Here is a 26,355-nt window from a genome sequence, read left to right as displayed (position 1 = left end):
TCCTGGTTTCTCAACCTGTTTTACTTGCACTTAATTGGAATCTTCTTTCCTCATTAGAAAATTGTTTTTATAAAAAAAGTTGCCCCTGAAAAGGCAAAAATAAATAAAAAATAAATATTTTATACTATATATTAAAATATTGTAGTAGTAGTATCAATGCCCAAATTCTTTTTAACTATCTCAGGGAAATATTTTTATTTTTATTTAATTTTATTTTTATTTCAGTAGTATGAAAACATTTAGATCAACCCTTACTTTTCTGAACTACTTAATGTAGGAAAACATGAACTTGGAAACATTTAAAATTGTGTATTAAGGCAAACATATAATTCATATCCTTTTTTACCTAAAATATATTCTTAAGACATTATTAAATATAACCCAATATCAGCTCATTTATAACTCTATATAAGAGCTTTTGGACATGCTATAAATATAATTATTTTCCTATAGTTATAAAAAAGGATTTTAGAAACTCATATTTTAAAAATCACTGAGTGCTTTGGTGAGTGTACATAAAGAAATAAAATAATAGTACAACAAATGTCATGCAAACCAAGCAGTTATTTCTACCTCCCAAAGTTAAATGTTTGTAAGGTTTGTAATAACAGTATTTACCTGCCCAGATTTTGCATTTTCACAAACAAATGTTTCATAGTACATGGCAAATTCCGGAGCATGATCATTTATATCAAGAATTCTGATGAAGACAGGAATCTGGCTACTCTGTTTTGGGTTATCTGCAACAAGAACTTCATGTAAGATTTCAGTGCCATGTGGAAAGGAAGCTGTAAAGCCAAACATTAGTAACTTAGAGACTGACCAATTCCTTGTGTTCTGTAGCTTATTTGGATGGCTGACAAATATCTCAACTTTATTAATGGTCATAAAATGGAAAGCATGGTAAAAGAGGAAAATATAACGGAGGATAAGGAAGTAAAACAGACAATGTCCATAAGCTCATGTATCAATTTTGTGAAGCTAGGTGCAATTCAAATCCATTACTGAAGGTAAAACATATATAAAATGAACTGCTAATCTTTACATAAAATTTGACAAAAGTGTTTACACCCTCTGATTCATTTTATTTCTTAGATATGGTCAATATTTGACAATTTCTCAAAGGTCTATTGACTGTAATTTATTATTAATTTGGTGAACCATGCTTAAATAGATATAGCTAGAACATACTTATCTCTGTGGCTGTAATGGTAATGTTATGCCAAGGGGATGATTCCCGGTCCAGGGGCTTCATAGTGAAGATAGAGCCATTTTCTGGGTGAATACTGAAAACCCGGTCCATATCAGTATGACGGTCAACTGAGTATCTGAAAGGAAAAAGACTCAAATTCAGCCCTCTCTGAAATGATATCTTTCTCTATTTCGTAAATATACAGGAAATTCTTTTATTGATATGACAAAAACATGATTGTAAAATGATGGTAAGCTTCTTGGATTTTTATCCCAATTATATTATTATGAAAACAATTTGAGGCTCTAAGTATTCCTTTATGACTGTCATGTCTGGGAATGTGTTTAGAGCCATTTCATAAAGTAATAGACAATTGTGTATACCTTATAGTATTAAGTGCTCTTTGATTTACTGTTTTAATCATAGCTGAGCTATGATTGTTCAAGAATACGTAGTCATATTAGCATGATGGTCAATAACAATGAGTACATTTAAAACAGTTGTAGTGAGGGCAGAAAAAAAAAAAAAAACAAATGGCAAAAAATGGTCTCACCATCACCTAGCGCCTTGCTTATTTTTCTAAGTGTCTTCTTAAAGGCACTTAAAAGAACACTGCAATCTCATAAATTATTTCTGTGTATTTGTTTTTGTTGGTTATTTTTGTTTTGTGTTTTGTTGTTGTATTTTTGGGTTTTCTTGTGCACATTTTCAGACAGGGTTTTGGTAGCCAGGCATTGCTACTCACCATTTAGCCCAGGCTGTCCTCTAAACCTTGTAGTCCTGCCTTCCACCTTAAAATTATTGGGATTGTTTTTTGAGGCAGGTTCTTTGTATCTAACCCAGGTTGACATCTTAGTTGCATTTCTCCTATCTTATCCTCAGCAGTCCTAATGCTGAAGGTACAGACAGTAAACCTAGTACTTGTTTAAATTTTGTCATAAAGCATATGTGACCTTGGGTATTGATATAGACAATACAAAATTTTATCAAAACTTCTTTTAAGGCTTATTTTTACTTAATGTGCATTTACGTTAATCAACTGCATGTATTCTTGACAATTGGAGACCAGAAGAGGGGTATGTATGGTACAGGAGTAACAGAAACGTAAAAGCAGCCTGGTTGATGCTGGAAACAAAATCCAAGTCAGTAAGACATTTCTTAATATTGTAAATGCAATTCTTAAATTTAATTTTCCTAGTTTAATGAAATGTGTGAAAGCACTTGTAAAATTTTATGATAATCTATGAAGTAATTATTTTTGTGTTCTTGATAGTGCCTCATTACAGGTTTTAAGACTCTTAGAAATATGAACAGATTCATCTGAGAGTAGCAAATGTCAAGAAATTACACAGCCTTCTATTTGTTTATCTACTTTATTCATTTTGTTTTGTTTTAGTGTGGTTTTGAGGCAGTCTCATGAAGCCTGTGTTTCTCGTGACCTCTCTGTGTATATGGGGCAGACTATAATATTCTTATCTTTCTAAATCTTATCACACAGTTTCTGGAATTACCTCTATACCTAGGAAACTCTTATTTCTAATAAATGCATGAACCATTATATAATAATAATTTTTCCAATATTTATGATTTCCTTTTTATTAAGTGTTATAAAATTAGCCTGAAAGATAAAAATAAAACATACTTGTGAGAGCAGGGAAATTAAATCAAAATAATATAAACAACATACTTGTGTTGAATCAAGTGTAGGTCACAATATTCTCCTGTCAATTTTTCTCTATCTTGGTGGTAAAGGCCAGTAGTTAACCATTGTCTGATTATGGCTATGAAGGGCTGGTAATTTAATCCCACTACTTGTAATGAAGGCCACAAAGAAAAAAAACCTTTTGCTCCCATTATTTTTTCTCTAGTGGTTAATAAAAGAACTACCTGACTATAGAAAAAATAAATAATAATCATAACATTACAAAAGTCATGAACTGATGCACTCATAGTTAATGGGGGTTCAAAAGTACTTGTGAATACCTGCCAGACCTCTACTTCAGTTTAACCTTGAACAGAAATACTTTTCAGCTTATGAATTCATGGTGAAGAATCACTTTAACAATTTGGAAATAAGCTCACTTTTTATCATTAACAGTGCAAACTTCCTTGTCTATTTTTAGGCATTCCCCTCAGTGAAAATGATGTCCCATGATTTTTCAAAGCACAGAGATAATATTCTTTTACAAAGCAGCCAAGTTCTATTTTCAACATGGAATTAGAACACGCTGTTACCAATTAATAATAAATACATTGAATTACCATAAATGACCCAATAAAATGTGTTAAGCACTTAACACACAAAAAGTCTCTTCTGTGTCCCAGAAAATGGTTTATAAAATCTGTAGTATTTTATTAATTTTTCTTCATTGAATTTTGAATAACTGAGACAGACTACTTGAACAAAGTTTGTTTTGTTTGTTTGTTTGTTTTGGAATGCTTCCTGCAGAGAATGGACCAACTTACATTGGTCACATATGAAAATTCCAAAATTTACAATATAACTCACCTTTGTACTCAAACACAAACTTTGTGGTTTTCATTTCACTTATGTTGTATAATCAAACATTAAGCACATTAAAATCATTGTGGTTTTTCCTAATATGCAGAAGAATAGATCCCAATTATAAAATGATAGCTGGGATTGTTTTATTGTGTCAAACTCTAGAACATTTTATCAATAACTATGTTAGTGTAGGCAGAATATGGATTTAATTTCTTGTACACTAATTCTTTTCACAATAGTAGACAGTGAAATTTGTATTTTTACTGTTGAATGGAGGTTGACTATATAATGAATCAACTTATAGACTCAAAAAAAGAAATAAACATAATTTACAGAGATTAACAATTTTATTTTTCTGACAGCATTATTATACCCAGAAAGTCAACATCTCAATGAATCTCTGGCTACCAAAATACTTGTTGTGTCATCCAAAATGACCTCATTCTGCATGCGACCCTCCTGCCATAACCGCCTATATCTAAGAAGTAAAGGTTCTACCACAACATCTGGCTCCACTTTCTTTTTTCTCACAACATAGTAAAATAAAGAAACATGGGAAACCCATGGATTGGGTGCAGCTCAAGTTGTACTGTGTGACCTTTGCCAAAACTCAACTCTCTCTCTTGCCAATAAATTTGATTTGCTCCTTATTTTCAATTGAAAGCAATTGATTTTCTTCTAAAATAATCATTGAACTTTTCAAATGTTGAAAATAATAATAATTTGAGGAGTCCGTAATAACAAATAAGGTAAAACAGAAATGGCAACAGCTGTTAACTGTGACAGTAAATTCATGTGGCCAGTAGGACATATATTTAAGTCAACAGATTTGATAAACAGAATTATTGAATGGTGAGTGAAAAATAGTTCCTCAGTTTTATTTTAGAATGTGTTTCTGATGCTGATTTTATCCTCTCTTTGTTTAGGGATTCAGCCTTACTTCTTTAATCTTGTTGAATTACTGCTGTTTTTTCTTGTCATTCATTGGAGATCTAAAGATGGTCTCATTACCTGATGCATTGTAATGGATTTTGCTGCCTTCTATTTGCAGATACATTTTATTTACTGACAGTTTTGGTGATATAATTGAAAGAACATCATAATTATTGAGGATTTAAGTGAAATTGCATCTCAATCACATGCCCCAAACCTGGGTTTTAACAAGAACTGGAAACATGCAGATCAGGTATCATTCTATATAAGGAAAAAAGGATGAACACTTTATTGTTCATCTTTTGAGCAAAACCATCCCTTTGAAAATTCATCCTCAGAAGTTAACATATTTAGGACAGATATATATATATATATATATATATATATATATATATAAATATTCAAAAATTCTGAAGGTCTTGAAGATTGTGTTATTCATATGGTAGTTCAATATTGATACAGAAACATATACAGATATTTAGTGATGGGAAATTATCATTAACAATATAACTTTGTAAATAATGAATTAATCATTTTGGAATATAGCTATATTATTTTACTGAAAAACGATTTTTAATAGAAGACGAAAATAAGTCAGAGAACTAATGGGTGGAGAATAAAGTATGGTTTACTTACTATAAAACTGTCATATAACCAAAAGAAATTCTATCATACCAAAGAACACTTGCTTAACTATGTTCTTAGCGACTTTCATTATAATAGCCAGAAACAGGAAATAATGTCTATTAACTGAAAAAATGAATAAAGAAAATATGGTACATTTACAAAATGAAGTTTTTTCTCAACTGTTAAAAAAATGTGTCATAAATTGGCAGGCAAATGGGTGAAACTAGAAAAGATCACCCTGAGTGAAGAGTGAGGTAACCGCAGGTCCAGAGAGACAAATGTGGTATGTACCCACTTATAAGTGGATACTAGGTATACGTAAAGGATAATAAAGCTATAATCTACAGACCTAGAGATGCTAAGTAACAAGGAAGCTAAAGAGGGAGCTCATGAATCCCAATGTGAAAAGGTTGCACAACAAACATAGCAGGTGGACTAGGGCAGAAGACAGCCTGGAGTCAGGGTGAGAACAGGAAAGGTCAGATGGGAGGAGATTGGATGGAGAGAATATTGAAAGAGAGTATTGGAATAGGGAAGAGTCATCTCTAGGATGAGCTAGAAAGGTAGTGCAGTGGAAATTCCAAGGAATCTATGAGGGTGACCATAGTTAAGACACCTAGTAATGGAACACATGGAGCTGGAAGGGGCCATGGTCTGTAACCAGTGAAGACTTCCAGAGTAGACTGACTGGCCACAACCCAGCCACAAATCCTTCAACCTACAAATTGTACAATATGTACTTGGGTAAATAGGTGGTGCAGAAATTATGGAAGTGAAAAGGAACAACTGCTTCAGGTTGAGACTCATGCCATGAGAAGGAGCCCTCCCATGACACTGCCTGGAATGCCAGTACTCAGATGCTGGATACCCTAGGAACCTAGGATAGAACCAAACATAATTGGCAAAGAGTCAATAAAATGATTCCTAATAATAGTATGCTATATATTGTTGTCTAATACATTTGTTATCAGAAAGGCTTCACCATGAAATTGATGAAAACAGATGCAGATACCAAGAGTCAAATATTAGGTGGAAATTAGGGAATCCTGCAGAAGAAACAGGACAAAGGATTGCAGGAGCCAGAGGGGCCACACCACAAAAAAATATCAAAGAATCAGCTAACCCAAACGTATAGGGGCTTACAGAGACTGAACTGTCAACTAGAGAACCTTCATGGTACTAACCTAGGCCCTCTGTATTTTTGTTACAGTTGTATAGCTTGGTGTTCTTGTCACGTTCCTAAGAGTTGGGAGCAGGTATTGTCACTGACTCTGTTGATTGTCTTTGGGGCACTTTATTCTTACTGGATTCCTCTTCCAGCATTAATAGAAGATGAAATCCCCTGTCTTAATGCAACTTGATATGCCATGGCTGCTTAATATTTATGGGAGTCCTTCAACTTTATGAAGAGTCAGGAGGAGGCATAGATACAGGTGAGGGGGTAGGGAGGGGTTGGGGAAAAAGTGAAGGGGAAGGAAGGAGAGAGAGGAAACTATTTGGGATGTATAAACAAACAAAAAAACCAAACAAATAAATAAAAGTTTTCTGTGCCTGGAAAGGAAGCTCAGCAGTTAAAAGTACAGGCTGTCTTCCAGAAGATCCAGTGCACATGACCGACCTTCAACAAATAAACTGATAGGGAATATGTGTTACATATAAGCAATGGAAGTGGAAGAAGGGAAAACTGTGGTCAGGATATATAGTATAAGTCAAGAATCTATTTTCAATAAAAAAAGAAAACTCTTTTGTTTGGTTGGATTGATAACTAATCCTCTGATATGAATATGTGTTACCAACAACTCCAAAGTGGTTGCTACCTCAACCAGCATAATTTCATCAATATAGTAGACTAATACAATATTTATGGAAGAATCTGATCTCCAATAATGTTTTGAACTAAGTTATAACACAGGACTGGATAGTAATCATATCCTTGAGGTAAAACTATAAAGGTATATTGCTGGCCTTACCAACTGAAAACAAATTGCTTCTGGTGGGCTTTGTGGCCAGGGAAAGAGAGGAAAGATTGGCTGGATCAATAGTTGTATATCATGAGCTAGAAGATGTGTTAATCTGCTCAAGTTACAACACACATCTTTTACAGCAGTTGCTACTGGAGTCACTACTTGATTGAGTTTTTAACAGTAAACTGGCATTCTACATGATCAATCTGTCTTATGCACTGGCCAGACAAAGGAGTGAAAAGGAGATGTGTTGGGAACAACCATCCTGCATCTCTCATGTCTTTGATGAGTTCAGTGATTAATGCTATTACTCCAGGAATGTAACTGGTTTGTATTGTTTTTGTTTCATTATTTTTCCTGACAGGAGCTACTCTAAACTTCCATTTAACCTTTACAAATATAATACCCTTGATACCACAAGTCAGGAACCATATGTGAATTTGGCAAACTTTTAAATATATCTAATTCAATCGCACATTCTAGGACTGGAGATAAAAATCACAAATTTTTTTAGAGACCCTCTGGACCTACTGTGAATCAGACTTCACATAAAACCCTACTACCTTATCTTCATAAGTCCCTCCTTTAACTGGAGGGTCACATTGGTTCTCGTGGTCTTCGGGAATCAATATTAATTTCAACCCAATATAATAGACTCCAGAAAGTCTGGATGTTTCCATTTTTCCACTGTTCAATTATACTTGTTACAGGCCATAGGTTCCTCTAAGGAAGGACTCCAGAAAGACTATCAGAAAAACTCTCAGATATTTAGTCAAATGCTTCATCAGGGAAGACTTCCCATGCCTTCATTCAATGAATTTGGGGTCTGCAAACTGGCTCAAGTCTAAAAATTAGGTCACAAGATTGAGATTCCATTTTGCCATGATTGAATGTGGGGTTTTTTATTTGTGTGAGAATGTTTTGCTTATGCATATGAAACAAAATGCATTGGGATTCTTATATATTTCATGCCTGGAAACCCTGTGATTGATTAGCCAATAGCAAATGACCATATGAGTTATTCAAGCACAAAAATTGTCATACCTGTACTGATCATTATGAGTCAGTGTGTTATGAACACTGTTTTGCCTACAATCACCTTGTCTTTGGAAATTCAGTACTGCCACATGACCTGCTACTGGCAGTGGGGAGTATTAAAGCCATTACATTTAATTCATCCAGCTGAGCAGCAGCATCTTGATCCTAGGGTCTGAAACAAGGAAATGACTGACAGCAAAGCTCTTCAAATATGCTGGTGTACCTCTCACCAGTTTGTGTTGTATGGAACTAGTGAAAAGCATATCTTTTGGTCCTTCACATTTTAGAGGATTAGCTTTTACACAGTATGCCCACTCTAGAGTTGTTTTCCCAATATAGAAAAAATCTCTTCATCAACACTAAGCTAAGGGTTAATAGGCATCTCCTTTTTAGGGACATCCAGCTGTCCAACGACTTCAGTAGGCCATTTTTATAAAACCAGTACTTCAGCCAACCATTCAAACTTTCACACTTCTTTTTAAAATGTGCAAGCTTCCCTATTAAGTATAGAATCTCCACTCAATGGGCTCACAGTCAAGGAATTCACCGGTCTTCCCATTCTCTCTGGCATTCTGAAAAAGCTAGCCTGATATAAAGATTGAGTGGCCTTTTAAAGACACAGTTACAGTGCCAATTATGAAGCAGCAGTCTGGAGGGCTGTGGGAGTGTTCTCTAAAAGATGGTATATGCTTTTAATCAATGTCTTATATACATTATATTTCTCCCAGAGAAAGAGCCATTGGTCCATAAATAAATGGGTGAAAAAGGGACTACGTCCACACATTATCACCCATAGTATTATTGCCTCCAGTGACCCAATTTAAATATTTTTTTGCTTTCTGTTCCTAAGTTCTCCTGGAAAAAATGTTTTTTTTTTTTTTTTTTTTTCAAGAGAGTGGAGGACTACTGCCAGGAGGGACAATAAACATTCCATTGAATTGGAAGCTCAGATGTCCACCTGACCATTTTAGGCTTCTGATGTCTACAAGCCAACAGGTTAAGGAAAAAAAAAAAAAAAAAAAAAAAAAAAAAAAAAAAAGAACAGTGTTAGTAGGGTGACTGATCCAGTTTACCAGAGGAAATTGAATTTCTTTTCTACAATGTAGGTAGAAAGATTATGTCAGGAGTGCAGGAGATCCTTCAGGGTGTCTCTTGGTGTTATCATACCCTGTGGCTATGGTCAATGGGAAAATACAACAATGTAACCAGTCAGGTTGACAAAGGACACAGACCCTTCAGAAAGGAAGGTGTAAGTCACTCCTCCAAGAACAGAACCAAAACCTGCTGAGATGCTTTTTCGAAAATGGATGAAATACAGAGTGGGTGATAGAGGAAGGTAGTAAAAAATCAAAAAACAAAACAAAACAAAACAAAAACAAAAACAAAAAAAAAAAACAAGGTAAAGTCACTTGACCAGTTGCAGAAACAAGGATTATCATTGACATAAGTGTTTTTGTCATATATTGTTAGGAATGTATTTGTGCAGATATTTGTGCTTTCTATCCTTGATTTTTTTATTGCTTAATATAATGACACTTAAGAGAAATATTGGTGGTTATAATACTTAGGATTAAGATACTAAAATAATGTTCTTCAAGGGATATTGCCAAGTATAATAAGATTTACAATGCATTTGTGTTAGCACATGGAATAGTTACATGATTGTGACCTAGTAAAGTATATAATGTACTTGTAGTTTTACATGGCTTAGTAATATAATTTTAAATTTAGTTATGACCTGGTTATTATTTTCACTTGGAATAAATCTGACATAGGAAGGTATGGTTGTTTGCCAAAATGGTATGTGATGGACTTGTGTTGGCTAGTTTTGGTTGCTAACTTGACTACATCTGATATTAATTAAAACCCATGGTTTTGGATAAATATGTGAGGGAGTTTTTTTAATTAAATTATTCGAAATGAGAAGATCCAGCTTTACTTTAATCCATACATTTTTGTGACCACCAATTAAACAATGTAGAAAGGGGGAGTTTTAGTTCTTTGTCCATTTTCCACTATGGCATTCTTGGACTTTCTTATCATGGGCTTGATAACATTTAATCCTCGACAAAATATTTATAGCTAATGAAATTGTCTACTAAGGATAGTGGAGATACAGTAATGGCATAAATAGCACTATTTAAAAATATTTCTAATTTAAATTTAAGTTTTTAAAGATTTTTTTCCCTCATTTTCCTGCTTTCATTGGAAATAGATTCTCTTTTCCTAGATTACATTTCAATTGCAATTTCCCTTCCCTGTAAGCCTCCCAGGTTTTTCACACTTCCTTTTCCTTCTGAATTAACTCTCTTTATGTCTTTCTTTAAAAAGAAACAGACTTCTAAAATATAAAAACCGAAATGACATAATAAAACGTAGTAGTAGTGGTAGTAGCAGCAGCAGCAGCAACAACAGCAGCAGCAGCAGCAGCAGCAGCAGTAGTAGTAGTAAAATCATATGAAAACTGGACACAGAAAGGAATCCCAAGAGTAGACATAATCAGTGAAAACCTCATTCTCACACTCAATGTTTTCATAGAAAACTAAGCTAAAAGCTAAAATATACTGGCAGAATTCCTGGTCCAAACTTATTTAGGCTTCTTTCTTGCTTCTTGCTGCTCAACAGAATAATGGATAAAGAAAATGTGATACATTCACAAAAAGGAGTATTACTCACCTGTTAAAAATAATGGCAATGGAGATCCAAGATGACGGAACCAAACATAGTATCTGATCTGCAGGACAGAATCTAGGGACCTGGCTGGGAGCTGTAGACTGCAAGATGTGTAGATCCCTAGGTGAGTGGGGTCCACACAGTGCTGAGCACAGGTAGGTTCAGCCTTAGCCCATACACATGGCCACAGAGGACAGGAGCCCATTTCCCAGAGTCTGGACCCTTATCCACCTGCAAACTGCAGCCATGCTATATATCACAGACTCTGTTTACGGGATTTAACTGTGCACCAGAGATGGGATCTCCTGGCCTGGGGAAAATCCAGGAAAATGGGTGAATCTGACCTCAGAAAACCTTGCCTGTTTTAGAAAACACCAGGGCTAGCAGCAACACAGGCATGGTATCCAAAGCCCAGGGCAGACTTTTGTGCGCTGCTATACCTGCAATCTTTCTCTCTCCCTCTCTGACTGATTTGTGGGCTATAGAGAAACAGTGTCAATGTCTGCTGGCCGAGGGGTAGCTGAAAGTGAGGATCTGGGATAGATCTGACATCACATCATCCTGCCAGTCCATGGAGGGCCGTGGTAGCTGTGGACACATTCTCCAGCTACAGCTCCATAGAAGCACTCTGGAATTGACTGGTCTAAGGCAGCATGGCCCGAAGGGACCCAACAGAAACCCAGGCACCCACTCAACCCAGGGAGCCATTCCCATACGCTCAGGTAGGACTCAACTGTCCTGACCTGATGGAGTGTGAGGGCAGGGTTTTCAAAGCCCAACCAGAGACAGAATAACTGGCTATACCTATACTACCTTGAACTGATTCTTGGGCTGCAGACCACCAGGACCAACTTCTGTTGACCCACTAGGGACCCCAGAGTGTAGAGCAAAGTCCCTTGGAGCTGAAAACCATGTCACCTGCCTGATCCAGGGAAGGGTTCCCTGATCCCCACAGGTGAGGGTTCTCAACCTGCAGACACTTAGCAACAAACTACTGTCAACAACCAGTGAAGGATACTAGAAACTACCTCCCAGTGTCAGAAACAGGAAAAGGACTAAAGGCCAGTGTTAAAACACAAACAACAAAAACCAGAACAGCATGGCATCTCCAGAACCCAGATATCACAAAGAATTAAACCCTGGGAACTCAAACACAACTGAAACATAAGAAAATCTCCTCAAATCTTCAGTATTGTAGATGATAATGGAGGAAATGTATAAAATCCATAAACAAATGTGGGAAGATGCAGCCAAACAGAGTGGAGTGAGGACATGAAAGAGGTCTATAGAGAGGAAAATGAAGATATCACTAGAAGAAATTCAGGTAAATACAAATAATCAGATGAAGGAAAATCATTATAAAAGTTCAAGATTTGAAGATGAAAATGGAAACAATGATCAAAGCACAAACATAAGAAAGTCAGGAATGAGAGAACCTAGAGAAGTAAGCAGGAAACTCAGAGGTAAGCTTCTCTAACAGAATCCAAAAGATGGAGCAAAGAATCTTGGGGGTAGAGGATACAGTTGTGAAATTGATGCAATCACCAAAGAAAATGTTAAATCTGAAAAATTCTTGACACAAAACATCTACAAAAGCAAAGATACCATGAAATGACAAAACCTAAGGATAACAGGAATTGAGGAATTGAAGATGCTCAGCTCCAAGGCCCAGAAAATATTTTCAACAATATCATAAAAGAAAATGTCCCCACTTTAAAGAGGGAGATGCATATAAACACACAACAGGCTGGAAAAACACAAAATAGAATATACTAGAAAAGAAAATCATCCTGTCATGTAATAGTCAAAACACAAAACGGACAGAACAAATAAAAAATATTAAAAATGGAAAAAGAAAAATGCCAAGTAACATATAAAGGCAGACCTATAAGAGTAACGTCTGAATTCTCAGAAAAGACCATAAAATCCAGAAGGGCCTGGGTAAAGGCCCTGCAAACCCTAAGAGACCACAGGTGCCTGTCCATACTACTCTACCCAACAAAACTTTCAATATCCATTGATGGAGAAAACAAGATATTCCATGATACAAACACATTCAAACAGTACATATCCACAAATCTGGCCCTACAAAAGTTACTAAAAGGAAAACTCCAACACAAAGTGACAAACTACAACCAAAATAACACAAGAAACACGTAACTTCACTGTTGCAAAAAAATAACCACCCACACATTCTACTCCAACCACCATCAAAATCAAGTCACTTAAGAGTCATTGGTCATTAATATATCTCAACATCGTTGGTGTTATTCCTCTGATAATGAGACAGAGGCTAAAATAATGGATGCATAAACAAGACCCAACATTTTGCTACATTCAAGAAACACATCTCAGCTATAATTATAGACATTACCTCAGGTAAAAGGCTAGAAAATGTTATTCCAAGCAAACGGACATGTTAAGTATGCTGGTATAATCATTTTAATATCTAATAAAATAGACTTTCAACTAAAATTAATCAAAAGAGATGAGAAAGAAAACTTCATACTCATCAAAAGTAAATTCAACCAAAATGACATCACAGTTCTGAACATCTACACTCCCAAATTTAGGTCACACACATTTATAAAAGAAATATTAACAAAGCTTTAACCACAAGTCGATCCCCACACATTAATAGTGGGAGACTTCAATACCACACTATCACCAAAGGACAGGTGAATGAAACAGAAACTATACTGAGAAATAATGATACTAACCAATGCCGTGTATCCAATGGATCTAACAGATATCTACAGAACTTTTCATCCAAACACAAAAGATTGTCCCTTCTTCTCAGCACCTCATGGAACCTTTTCCAAAAATGATCTTACAGGAAGTCACAAAGCAAGCCTCAAGAGACACAAAAAGATTGAAGTAATACCTTGTATCCTATCAGATCACAAATGGACTAGTGGTGGACTTCAACAACAACACAAATTAAAAAAAAAAAACCTACACACACATGGAAACTAAAAAGCTCTCTACTAAATGACAACTGGGTCAGCAACAAATAAATAAATTAAGGGCTTCCTAAATTTCAATGAAAATGAAGTTAAAACATACTCAAATTTATGGGACACACTGAAAAAAGTGTTAAGAGGAAAATTTATAGTACTAAGTGTTCATGAGAAATTGGAAACATCTCATATAGGCAACTTAAGGAAACATATGGAAGTCCCAGGGGGAAAAAAAAAAAAAAGCAGAAATACCCAAGAGGAGTACACGGCTTGAAATAATCAAACTCAGGACTGAAATCAATAAATTCAAACAAAGAGGACAATTCAAAGAATCAATAAAACCAGGAGCTGGTTCTTTAAGAAAATCAGCAAAATCAACAAACCTTTAGCCAAACTAAAAGGCAGAGAGACACTATGCAAATCAACAAATTCAGAAATGAAAAGGGAGACAACAATAGACAGTGAATCAATACAAAGAATCATTAAGTCCTACTTCAAAAGTTCATATGCCACAGAATTTGAAAATTAAAGGGAAATGGACAATTTTCTTGATCAATTTCAGTTGTCAAAGTGGAATCAAGGTCATTTTAACAAATTAAATAGTCCTATTTCTCCTGCAGAAATAGAAGCAGTTATTGAAAACCTCCCAACAACAACAAAATTCTACCAGACCTTCAAAGAAGAGTTAATACCAATATTCTTCAAGCTACTTCACAAAATAGAAATGGATAGAACATTATCAAATTCATTCAATGAGGCCACAGTCATGTTGATACTTAAACCACACAAAGACTGAACCAAGAAAGAGTATTTCAGAACAATTTCTCTATGAACATTGATGCAAAAATACTCAATAAAGTACTCACAAAATAAATACAAGAACACATCAAAGATTTCATCCACCATGACCAGGTAGGCTTCATTCCAGGCATTCAGGAATGGTTTAATGTACCAAAATCCATCAATGTTAACCACCATATAAACAAACTAAAAGAAAAAACCCTATATGATCATCTCTTTAGATGCAGAAGAAACACTTGATAAAATCCAACACCTATTCATGTTTAAAGTTTTGGAGATATTGGGGATACTAGACACATACTTAAACATAACAAAAGTTATATACAGCAAGCCAATAGCCAACATCAGATTAAATGGAGAGAAGCTCAAGGACATTTTTTTAAAATCAGGGACCAGACAAGGCTTCCCATTTTCTCTATATGTCTTCAATATAGTTCTTGAAGTTTTAGCTAGAGCATAAGACAACAAAAGGAGATCAAGGGGATCCAAATAGAAAAGGAGGAAGTAAAATTATCCCTATTTGGGAGGAGGTCCCCTTCTGTCACAGACATAGGAGAGGGGAATAGGATGAAAAGAGGAGGGAGAAATGGGAAGATATGTGAGGGATTAAAAATTGAGATCTAATCTGAATAACTTACTTAAATTAAAACAATAAATTACAATGAAAAAATAATGGCAGCATTGAAAACAGCATCCAGAGCAAGATAACCCAGACCCAAAAAGAAAACATGGTATATATTCCCTTATATGTGCTTATTAACTGCTAAGTTAATGATAACCAAGCTACAGTCTGTTGGCTCTGAATGGTTAGGTGTGGAGAGTCTCCCTAGCAGGAGGAAGTAGAGCTGATTTTACAGGTGGATTAGAATAGGGATGGAAACTGAGGGTCAGGTAGGATAGGGGTGGAAAGAGAGTGTAGAAAGAATGTGGAAGGGAGAGCTATTATCGAGGTATGTTGAGGGAGGATATGGAAACAATGTACTAGAATATGTGAAGGTGATCCTAATGAAGCCTCCTAATATCGGGTGACACTAAGTCTCACCTGGCCACCTCTTGTCAACAAAAAGGCACCCAGTAGTGAGACTGTGTATTGTTGAATAAAGAGGGTCTCATGGAAATCCCTAGACTTCCCAGGCTATTGCCAAGATAAAGAATTGTTCTCTGAAAACTGATAGCAAGGTCCCTTTGCTGAGGACAATACCCACACAACTCACTGAACATGGAAAAGTCAAGCTGCCCTCAAGGAGCTTTTCACTCTTAAGCTCTAGTGCAGTGGTTCCCAACCTGATCACTGCCCCCTTTTGGGTGTAAATGATACTCTCCTAGGAGTTACCTAAAACTACTGGAAAGCTTAGATATTTTTATTGCAATTTATAACAGTAAAAAATTGCAGTTATGAAGTAGAACTGAAAATAATTTTATGGTTGTGCATGACTACAGTATGAGGAACTGTATTAAGGTTTCACAGCAGTAGGAAGGTTGAGCACCTCTGTTCTAGTGTCTTTGGTGCAACAAGATATTGCAGGGTACCAGTAAAGAAATTTTGAACATCAATCAGCCAAAAAACCTGTGTCCTACAATCTGTCCTTCCTGAAAAATATGCTAGGGTAATGTTGGCACAGAACTTGTGGAAGTAGCCAACAAATTCCTGATTTAACTAAAGGTCCACCTAATACAACTGAACCCATACTGGAAACTACTAGGGTATCCAAGAGCTAGAAACTAGACAGTCCAAGGACGTAAGGTAATACCAAACACTCCAGGTCTAAAAAGAAAGAGTATCAATAAATGACTCTCTTTTATTTTCTGCTATACTCATAGATAGGTGCTTTACTCAGTCATAATCAGAGTAACTTCATCTGGCTGCAGATTGGAACAGATGCAGAGACTCAGAACCAGACATTACAGACAGAGAGAGTGTAAATGAGATATGTCTATCAAATACGTCTGCTCTAAAGAAGTAAGGCACAGAGGGGATGGAGAGACACAAGAACAAGGCCATCAAAATTAACTAATCAAGGCACATATGCTCTCATAGTGACCAAAGCAAATCTATCTTGATATTTCTTAATAGATAGTTTATAAAAAGTATTTAAATTTCAGAAACACTACTTTCTGAAATGGTGAATCTACAAATCAAATTTGAAAATTATTATACATTACTAATTAACACTTTTGCCTTTCCTGTTGTTCTCACATTATCCTTTTAGGAATACTTTCAGTGGATATGTGAACATAATAATAAAGTTATTCATCAAAATTTTGATATGTAGTATTTTATTTTCTGTTCTTCTGAGATCAGAGAAGATTGGCCATGGTTAGTATGGCCTTAGACTTTGTCTATTCTAACACCATATAATTTCATAAATATTTATAAAATTTTGCTACAAAGTTTCTATTCAAGACATTCATTTCTATATATTTATTGTATATATTTTAGTATAAACCATCTGATATTTAGCTATTTATTAAATCCATTGTCTTTTAAAATATACTTATTGAACAAAATAAACTTTTACATTGATTTTATTTAACAAAAAGAATTATAAAATTATCACATTAATAATTAAGAGATTAAAATTTGTGGCTGAGTCTAAAATTTACATCTTGTCTATTTTAGAAACTAGATTTTCTGCCATGGGATATTTATTAAAATGCCTAATGTTTCCATATTATTACTCTTGGTGAAGTATCATAATATCGCAACTCTGGAATATTCAGAAGAAAGCAGAGGTGAGAGTGGATGTTCAGGAGGAATTTATTGTTCTGATTCACACAATTATACAACTTCAGTTGTGACATAAGTATTAAAATGGATTACAGGACTATCCAAGTAAATAGATTTTTTTCAAGTACTTACTTTATTATGTTGTTCATGGAATCTGGGTCATATGCAATGACTTGTCCAATGATGCTTCCCTCTTTCACATCTTCATCCACCTCCATCAAGTAAAAAAGCTTACTGAACACAGGGGGCTCATCAACATCTTCCACAGATATCTTAACCATGGCTGAGTCTTTGAAAGGTCCAAGGTGTAAGAATCGAGGATCAGGGTGCGTGTTACTTGCATCCACTCTTAAAGTGTACAACATTTTCTTTTCAAAATCTAAATTCTGAGTTTTAAGAAAGTAAGAAATGTTAGGATACATTGGAAGACATAGCAATCATTGATGATATGAATGTTTACTAAACACTTAAAGTTTATATTAACTATTTCTAAGTAACTATCCCAATTATTGCTCAATGACTTTGTCTAATGAAATAGTGTATTTGCTCTATGCTTATACAATATAACTGTAGTGGAATGTATAGTGAATTGATATCCGCTAGGCAATTAACTTCAATTTTTCTAGGGAAGTTAAATAAAGTATTATCTAAATAAATACTGATTAAATAGCAGCATTGTTAAAGTTAATACTATTAAAATCAGAAGATTGACTAAAACATACATCTAGAATAATTTTCATATTTCATCAACTTGAATATTTAGAAAAGAAACATATAAAGGAATGATAAGAAAAGTAAAACTTATTATTAGCTATATCAGTCTTTACATTGCTGCATGTCATTCTCAAGTACTTAATTAAAAAATCAAGAAAATATACATAAATCAGATCATATGGAATAGGACCTCCTGATACTTTGACTACTAATTCTCAGGTAGGAGGTGTGAAGGTCAATTCTAGCTCTTAATTTACTCAATTTTACATAGATGACCTCGCTTACAATAAAAGATTTGAGAAATATATCAAGTAATAGTGATGGGTCTGTGTCTATTGTTTGTTCCACAAAGAAACACAAAGCAAGTACCCTTGAGTTTTCTTGGGGCCTGATTCCTGTCTACGACAAGCAGACCCATTTGAGCAGGAGTAGCAGTGTAAGTATCAGGACCAATGTATCACATTTTTGAAGTGAAGTCAGTTTTCCTACTTTCTGTGAATGATGGACAGCAAATAAAAGATGATGAAAAGTAGATCCATCTGCTTTTATCTGTACTGAAAAGCAACAATAAACTAAAGAGCACTGAGTGAAAATAGGAAGACAGCCAAGAGACACCTGTTTGACAGTTATGATCCCTTCCTGTGTATCTTTGTCAGTGATCACAGCAAACATGTCAGATCCTTCTCCTTCTGAAATGCTATATTCCAGCTCGGCATTTTCCCCTGTGTCAGGATCATTGGCTTTTATCCTTCCAAGATGGGTTCCAAGAGGCGCAGACTCCAGAGAATTAAATTGATAAGTGCCTGTAAATTAAATCATAGCTTCCTTCACCTTCAACATAGGATTACACAAAATTTCTGTTCCCATCTCAGTAAAGTGATTTAAATTGAGAGACATTTGCATCATATTGAATTGTATGCTGTCAAAAGTTATAGATTTGTGAAGTGGAAAAATAATGTATAGTAGTTGAATTTTTTTTCAGATTCTACATGAGAAGTATAATTTCCAGGAAGACTAAAAGGATGTTCAAGGTTACTCGATGAGAATGTGGAAGCCTGCTGTACGGATCCAGAACATTTGGTCTAACATCCATGAAAACAAGTTGTTTGTGTCTTGATTATGACTCTAAATATTGCCACATTTCAAATGTATTTAGAATAAAAGAAGAAAGGTCCATATTTGAGAAATTGCATCTCTATTCTTTCATCCTAAGACAGTTCAGGAAAAATAATTTTGAAGCCAAAAATATCATTATTATGGTTATTTTTGTGTATGTATGTTTAACTTTAATGTATTTAAGTAGTATATTATTCATGTTTAATACAGATTCAGACATATATCAAAATTTGTTCTTTCCTAATGACAAACATTGTATTTGCAAACTGTTTATAAATGTGTAAATAAGGAAATAGAAAATAAAAATGTTAAACTTGGCTTCTGGGCGTTTATTAAGTCAAAGAGTCTGTATAGTAGCATGTTGAGTCCTTATAAAGCAGCATCTCAGTTAAATTGTTTTCACAGGACAGCCCAAAAATAAATTATCTTGCTGAGTTGTGAAAAAAGATAGGAGAGAGTTCATTCCCTGACCTCAAAGTCTAATATCCTTCCAGTGATTTCTGTGGTTATGAATCGCAGGTTTTAAGTCTCACTGTGGGGCTTTATATTCATTTCACTAAAATTTAATGTCACAGTCTAGTCAGTAAAACAAGAAAATTGTGAAATCTGTGGAACTTGTGAACATATATATATATTCAGTTTACTTTATGGCCCAGAACTCAGCATTTTATCAGTATTATAGTGTATACATCTCTTCTGTTAGCATCCTAAGAGATAACATAAACTTCAGTATGAAAATTCATCCAGTTATACACTTATAGTATATTTTGAGAAACCAAATGGAAAGTTGAGGTGACAAGTGCAAGTGAATTTATGGATACTCACATTTCACTAAAATAAATAACACTAAAATTTAACAGTTTTTTCTATACTAGATGATTTCAATGTTAACATTATCACAATCAAGTTTTCATGACTTTGTAAGTAAACCAAAAGTATTAAAATGCTGCCAATTTAACCCACATACATTGCTTTAAAATAGATCCTGTTTTCAAAGATGATAAAACACCAATCTGTGTTTTAAAATTCATTACATGAAGGCTAATAATGCTTGTTTATAAGTTAGCTAAGAATTGTGAACAGTGTAGATGTTGAATGTAAACACACAGACTTTCGCGCCCACATTCCAACCCTGGGTGATCAGAAGAAGGGTGGGAAGGCAAGAGTAACTGTGAAGATATCAGCTTGAAAAGCTTTCTTGCTCATCAAAAGCTAGCAAAACATCAAGTTGCAAACAAGCCTCATTTTATTTTCTTATATACCTACTCAGGAATATGTATCATCACTTCTTAATAATAAGAAATTTTATCTTTTTCTTTTTAGGAGAGAGGTACATTAATAGGCTCTGAGCAAAGAGACTAGAAATGCAGAAGTTCTAGACCAGAAGGAGTTCTGCCATAATTCCAGTGTGTTTGAGAATGGTCCCATGACACTCTCAGTACAGACTCCCTTACTCTGTGGAAACCGAGGAGGGTTGTTGTTGACGTCCGTGAGGGTGATATTTACTGTAGTTGTTCCAGAAAGACCTCCCATTTGGCCGCCCATGTCCTTGGCCTGAATAACCACTTGATACTGCTCTCTGTTTTCTCTGCTCATGTCTGGTAACGCTGTTTTTATTATACCTTTAAAAAATAAAAATTAAAAAATTGACTTTTGAAATAAATGCCTTGCAAAATCCATTTTATGGAAGATACATGGAGGCAATGAGAGTGTCTACAAGTAACTTGATGTAAGTCATTCTGTTTTGTGCGTTTTAAAATTTTGATCAGTAGACTTTGCTTTAAATTTTATAATCATTATGTTCATTAAGTTTTGAGTATATTTTATTCTGCAAATTATATTAACCTCTGTGGAATTTTGTGTCTCTTAAATTAAAACCCCAATAAACAATAGTTAAAAGAGCTAGGCCCAATTAGGTTTTGTTAATAAAAGGGTGTTTTGTTTCATTTCTATAAAATAACTCTAGAAAGCAGCTACCCAAAACTGACTGGATAGGTCTGAAAACAGAAAACTCCCTTTAAAAGTTGTGTATCAGACTGTATGATATAGAAGGAAATAGACTAAGGAAGGCATAAATGTGTTTACCTGATTCTGGGTCAACCGAAAAATATGGCTGCCCTTGCAGTATGCTATAAACCACTTTGGCACTGTTCCCGTAGTTGGCATCGTCTGCATCGGTGGCTGTCACTTGTATAACAGATGTACCTATATCCAGCCCCAGCCCAAGCACAGACACATCAATTCTTCCAAATATTCTGCTATTTTAAAAGCCATATTCTCACTACTTTTCTTAAATAAAAAATAATTGTAAATTTACTCTTTACTATGAAAGCAGGTAATATATATTGTATTTCTTCACAAAGATTAATAGAATTTAACGAATTGAACAATTAATAGAAATATTGTGCTGAGGAAAGTTCTTACTAAATACAGCAACATTGATCTTTTAATACCTTTATCGCTAAATGAGAAGGCATAAAAACAAATTTAACCTTTTGAAACCTCCTATTTTTCTTTACCTTAGTGAACCGTGATTATAAACACAATGAAACATTAAGAGGTCTTTCTATGAAGAACTAACCAAACAAACAAAATTAATGTTACAGAATGTCAAAAATCTTGATTTCAAACATCAGAAGTAAGCACACACTCCAGTAAAATAGTAGAAAGAGGAATTGAACTATATTCTTCTGGGCACATAATATCAGAGATTTACTGTGACTTGTAAATCCATTAGGAGTAATGAACTACTAATCTTTCTCAAAAGTTAATTTATGAATTTCATTTTGTTGTATTGTCAATTGTATTTTCTGCTAAGATAAAAGTAATTCAATCTTTAACTTGTAAAGCTAAAGACAATATTTTATCCTACTTTAACAATTTTTAAATGTTTTGTGCGATATTTATTTATTTATTTATTTATTTATTTATTTATTTATTTATTTATTTTGTATCCTTTGGCTTTCTTCAGAAGCCCCAAAGGAAACAGACCATGTTTATTCAGGTTTGGTTAAATGTGTGGATTAAGGAATCAAACTGAAACATGTCTGTGTAATTCCCTTTAGCCTGGAAAGATCACCTGTTCTCTGCTAGGCTCCTCCGCGTTCATTAATGTGATAATCAGAGAGGCGAATTCTCCCCTTCCTAAGCTTTTGTGTTTTAGGGATTTCAGAAATGAGTGTGATGATTTCCAACAGTGCAGAGGAAACCAAAATATCCTTTTAATTGGATGTGAAAAACTGAGTTTTGGTTTTTCTCTTGGCATTATAAATTCTCTTTGGGCTTGAAAATGTGGGATATTATTCAATATTCCAGCCCAACTTCTAGAACCATGACACAATCTTTCTCTGGACTGACTAGTGTAGGCTGTGCAGATTGGCAGGAATTCATTTGTATTAATACCTAATCTCTGTGGCACATGTAGGACATTTACCCTTGGGCCACATATCACAGATCCAGTAAAGCGACACGAAGAAAATTAAAACCAGCTAGTCTGAGTAAATACCATCCATTCTAAGTGATTTTCCCCAACAGACTGCTTATTTAGGGGTTCCTTGTTGGTTCCATAGACAGTGAGTCTTTAAAAAGGACCTCAATTTGCACAGGAAGCAATCAGAATTTGACTTAGCTGTGAAGTTAACTATCAAGGAGTGCTAGCTTGAAATTCACTACAGTGGAGAGGACTGGAAAGGTATATGTTGCACTACAAGTCAGATCATATTTGGGATTTGTAAAAAATATGTTTCTCAAACTTAAATATTACAGAATAGAAAAGTAGCCTGAGAGAAAATTAATGCAATCTAGAGACTCAGTATTTGATAATTATTAATAATTGTATCAATGGTAGTTTTTAAAATAACATTTAAAATAGTTATTTTTGACATTATATTGTTTTATTTTAAGTAAATTATATATAATATATAAAAAGATAAAATATATATATTATGGTTAATGTAAGAAGACAAGTGACCTGAGCATATACATGGTGGAGTGATGGAATAGTAGTACATTAAATATCAAAGAATATCTACCAGAAAGAGCAGAGGGAGGAATGTTATATGAGATAACAGAATAAATATATTTCAGGACAAAAAAATTCTATTTTCAACAAAGGGAAAAAGATTAATGTTCTATAGTAAAAATCAACATATTTGATAGAAAAATATTCTTCTTTATTTTGTCTGCATGTTTGTCTGTGACCACATATGTGCCTGGTTTCCTAGGAAATCAGGGGAGGCCATGAAATACCTTGGACTGGAGTTATAGAATGACAAGACACTATGTGGGTTTTGGGAATCAAACCCAGGGCCTCAGGAAGATGAATGTATGGTCTTATTCCTGAGCCATCTTTCCATCCTGCATTCTGTTATTATAAAAGGAAGTGAAAACCAAACAACTGACACTAAATTATTTAGGGCAGTGTAAACTTGTGTAGAAAGTGTATGTCTCTAAGTGTGTCTGTGTCTGTTATCTATATCTCTGTGTGTGTCTGTGTGTATGGATATCTGTTTGTATTCATATCTGTGTGTGACTGTGTTTGTATGTACATCTGTTTCAGTTTGCATGTATGTTTGTGTGTCTGTGTTTCTGTGTCTAAGTGTCTATGTCTTGTGTCTGTGTGTATGTTTGCCTATGTATACATCTAAGTGTCTATGTGTATGTCTGTGTGTCTGTGTGTATGGGTGTGTGTTTGTGTGTGTTCAAGGAAGTCTATTTATGTGTATCTCTCTGTATCTTTGTGTGTATTTGAGTGTCTATGTGTGTATGTTTGTATGTGTATGTGCCCAAATGTTTGACTATGTTTATGTTGGTGTATGGGTGTCTGTCTGTGTGTGTGGTGTGCCTCTGTGTATAGGTTTCTATGTATTTGTATATGAGTGTCTATGTGTGTGTGTGTGTGTGTGTGTGTGTGTGTGTGTCTGCTTGTTTGTGCGTCTGTGTGCCAGTATATCTGCGTGCAAACAATTAATAAAAAAAAGAGGCTTATTGGGTCTCTAGGTGAGAGAAGCATGGGAGAATGGGAAAATAGAAGGATCCAGAGCATCCTAGAAACCTAAAAGAATAACATTATGATGGGCAGATCTGGGCCCAGGGGTCCTGCTCAAAGTATAGCACCAGCCAAGGACAATACGTGCAGTAAACTTCGAACCCCTACCCAGATCTACCCAATGGACAGGACATTCTCCACAGTTGAGTGGAGAGTGGGGTCTGACTTTCACACAAACTTTGGTGCCCCATATTTGACCATGTCCCCTGCATGGGGAGGCCTGGTGGCACTCAAAGGAAGGATAGCAGGTTACCAAGAGGAGACTTGATACTATATGAGCATTTACAGGGGGAGGAAGTCCCCTCAGTCACAGTCATAGAGGAGAGGAGTAAGGGAAAAAAGTGAGAGGAAGAGAGGAATGGGAGGACACAAGGGATGGTATAACAATTGAGATTTAATATGAATAAATTAATAAAATATATTTTAAAAACAGAAAAACAAAACAAAAACAAACAAACAAACAAAAAAGAGGCTATCAATTTGAAAAAGAGCAATGATGGTATATGAAAGTGTTTTGAGGAAAATAAAGAAATGGAAATGATGTCATCATATTCTACTCTTTAAATTAGTAAAATATTTTTAACATAATAAAGTAATGCTATAAAATTTAAAATATACAACATATAAATAATTCTAATCAAATTTTCTAATAATCAAACATTTCTGTCATCTTAATAATGCTTATTGTATTACTAAGTCTGGAAAACCAATGAAAATAAATAAATTATTAAAATAATTTGCAAAATAATTTATCCAGCAATCATAATTTTACATGTACTTTCTTCTCAAATGTCAGTTCATAAAATGCCATAACATATACCTAAAATAGCTTAATGCCAGGAAATATAGATCAATCTAGCACATTATAACAGTCTAAAATTATTAGAAGAACATTTTTACAATCTTATCTGCTTTATGTTATACAAAGACTTTATGATGCCTGAAGGCTCCTGGCTTTTTTGATAAATCCATTTTACTAGAAATGATAACAGAACCTCAGTTTCCTCAAATAGGTGAGCTTACACAAGGTAGTAACTTCTTCACAAGTTCTTGGACCCTCTCAATAGTCATATTATTAAAACATTCCCATCAAAGATGTATTTACTATTTCTTATAATTTCTATATTCAAATACACATTATTATATTACATATATTTTGACAAATATTTAAATAAATAAAGTTAAATATAGAAAAGTGCAAACTTTAAACCCCTACCCAGATCTAGCCAATGGTCAGAACAGTCTCCACACTTGAGTGGAGAGTGGGATATGACTTTCTCACGTACTCTGGTGCCTCACATTTGACCATGTCCCCTGGAGGGGGAGACCTGGTGGCACTCAGAGGAAGAACAGCAGGTTACCAAGAAGAGACTTGATACCCTATGAGCATATACAGGGGGAGGTAACCCCCCTCAGGAACAGTCATAGGGGAGGGGAATAAGGGGGAAATGGGAGGAAGGGAAGAATAGGAAGATACAAGGGATGGGATACCCATTGAGATGTAACAAGAATAAATTAATAAAAAAAATTAAAAAAAAAAGAAAAGTGCATATCTGTTTTGGGTTGGGGGTTGTTCTGGACAGGGTTTCTGTTTGTAGCCTTCATTTCCTGGGCTCCTTTTGTAGACCAGGCTGGCCTCAAACTCACAGTGATTCACCTGCCTCTGCCACCCAAGTGCTGGGATTAAATGTGGTGCATATCTTATATATGATATATTCAAACAGTATTACCTCAGTGATATTTTATAACAATCTTTACTTTTTATTACACAATGTAACTAATACATATTGATAAAATTGCATGTATTAACACATATACAAGTAGCAATTTTGTATATTAATGAATGGTGTTTGAAATTGGAAGAATCTCAGAACAGTGAGAAACTGCTGTTCCCAGTTACCATGGACAGCCAAAGACCATTAGAGTGAAATACAAAGATACACAGAAAAAATAACTAAAGATCTTAGCATAATGCAACAGGTTATTTGATCTTTCATTTGTTGAAGCGTTCTGAATTACGAATTTCTTAATAACAGGTTGAACTATAAAGTTGTAT

The 26,355-nt window shown here is 34.7% G+C and overlaps 1 protein-coding gene across 1 annotated transcript in view; it reads right to left on the bottom strand.

The window, feature by feature from the left end:
* Cdh9 (cadherin 9) overlaps positions 1-26,355 on the bottom strand; it is a 72,475-nt gene that overhangs the window by 6,170 nt on the left and 39,950 nt on the right. The window contains exons 3-8 of the mRNA XM_051150991.1: positions 21,338-21,457; positions 20,707-20,874; positions 18,752-18,939; positions 17,555-17,808; positions 1,192-1,328; positions 619-740 (exon numbers count right to left, since the gene is read on the bottom strand). Coding sequence (XP_051006948.1) covers positions 619-740; positions 1,192-1,328; positions 17,555-17,808; positions 18,752-18,939; positions 20,707-20,874; positions 21,338-21,457 — 989 coding nt within the window. The remainder of the gene's footprint in view (positions 1-618; positions 741-1,191; positions 1,329-17,554; positions 17,809-18,751; positions 18,940-20,706; positions 20,875-21,337; positions 21,458-26,355) is intronic.

This window comes from Acomys russatus, chromosome 9 (assembly GCF_903995435.1).
Source record: "Acomys russatus chromosome 9, mAcoRus1.1, whole genome shotgun sequence".
In the NCBI taxonomy this organism is placed as follows: domain Eukaryota; kingdom Metazoa; phylum Chordata; class Mammalia; order Rodentia; family Muridae; genus Acomys; species Acomys russatus.
This window is presented reverse-complemented; position numbering and strand designations above follow the sequence as displayed.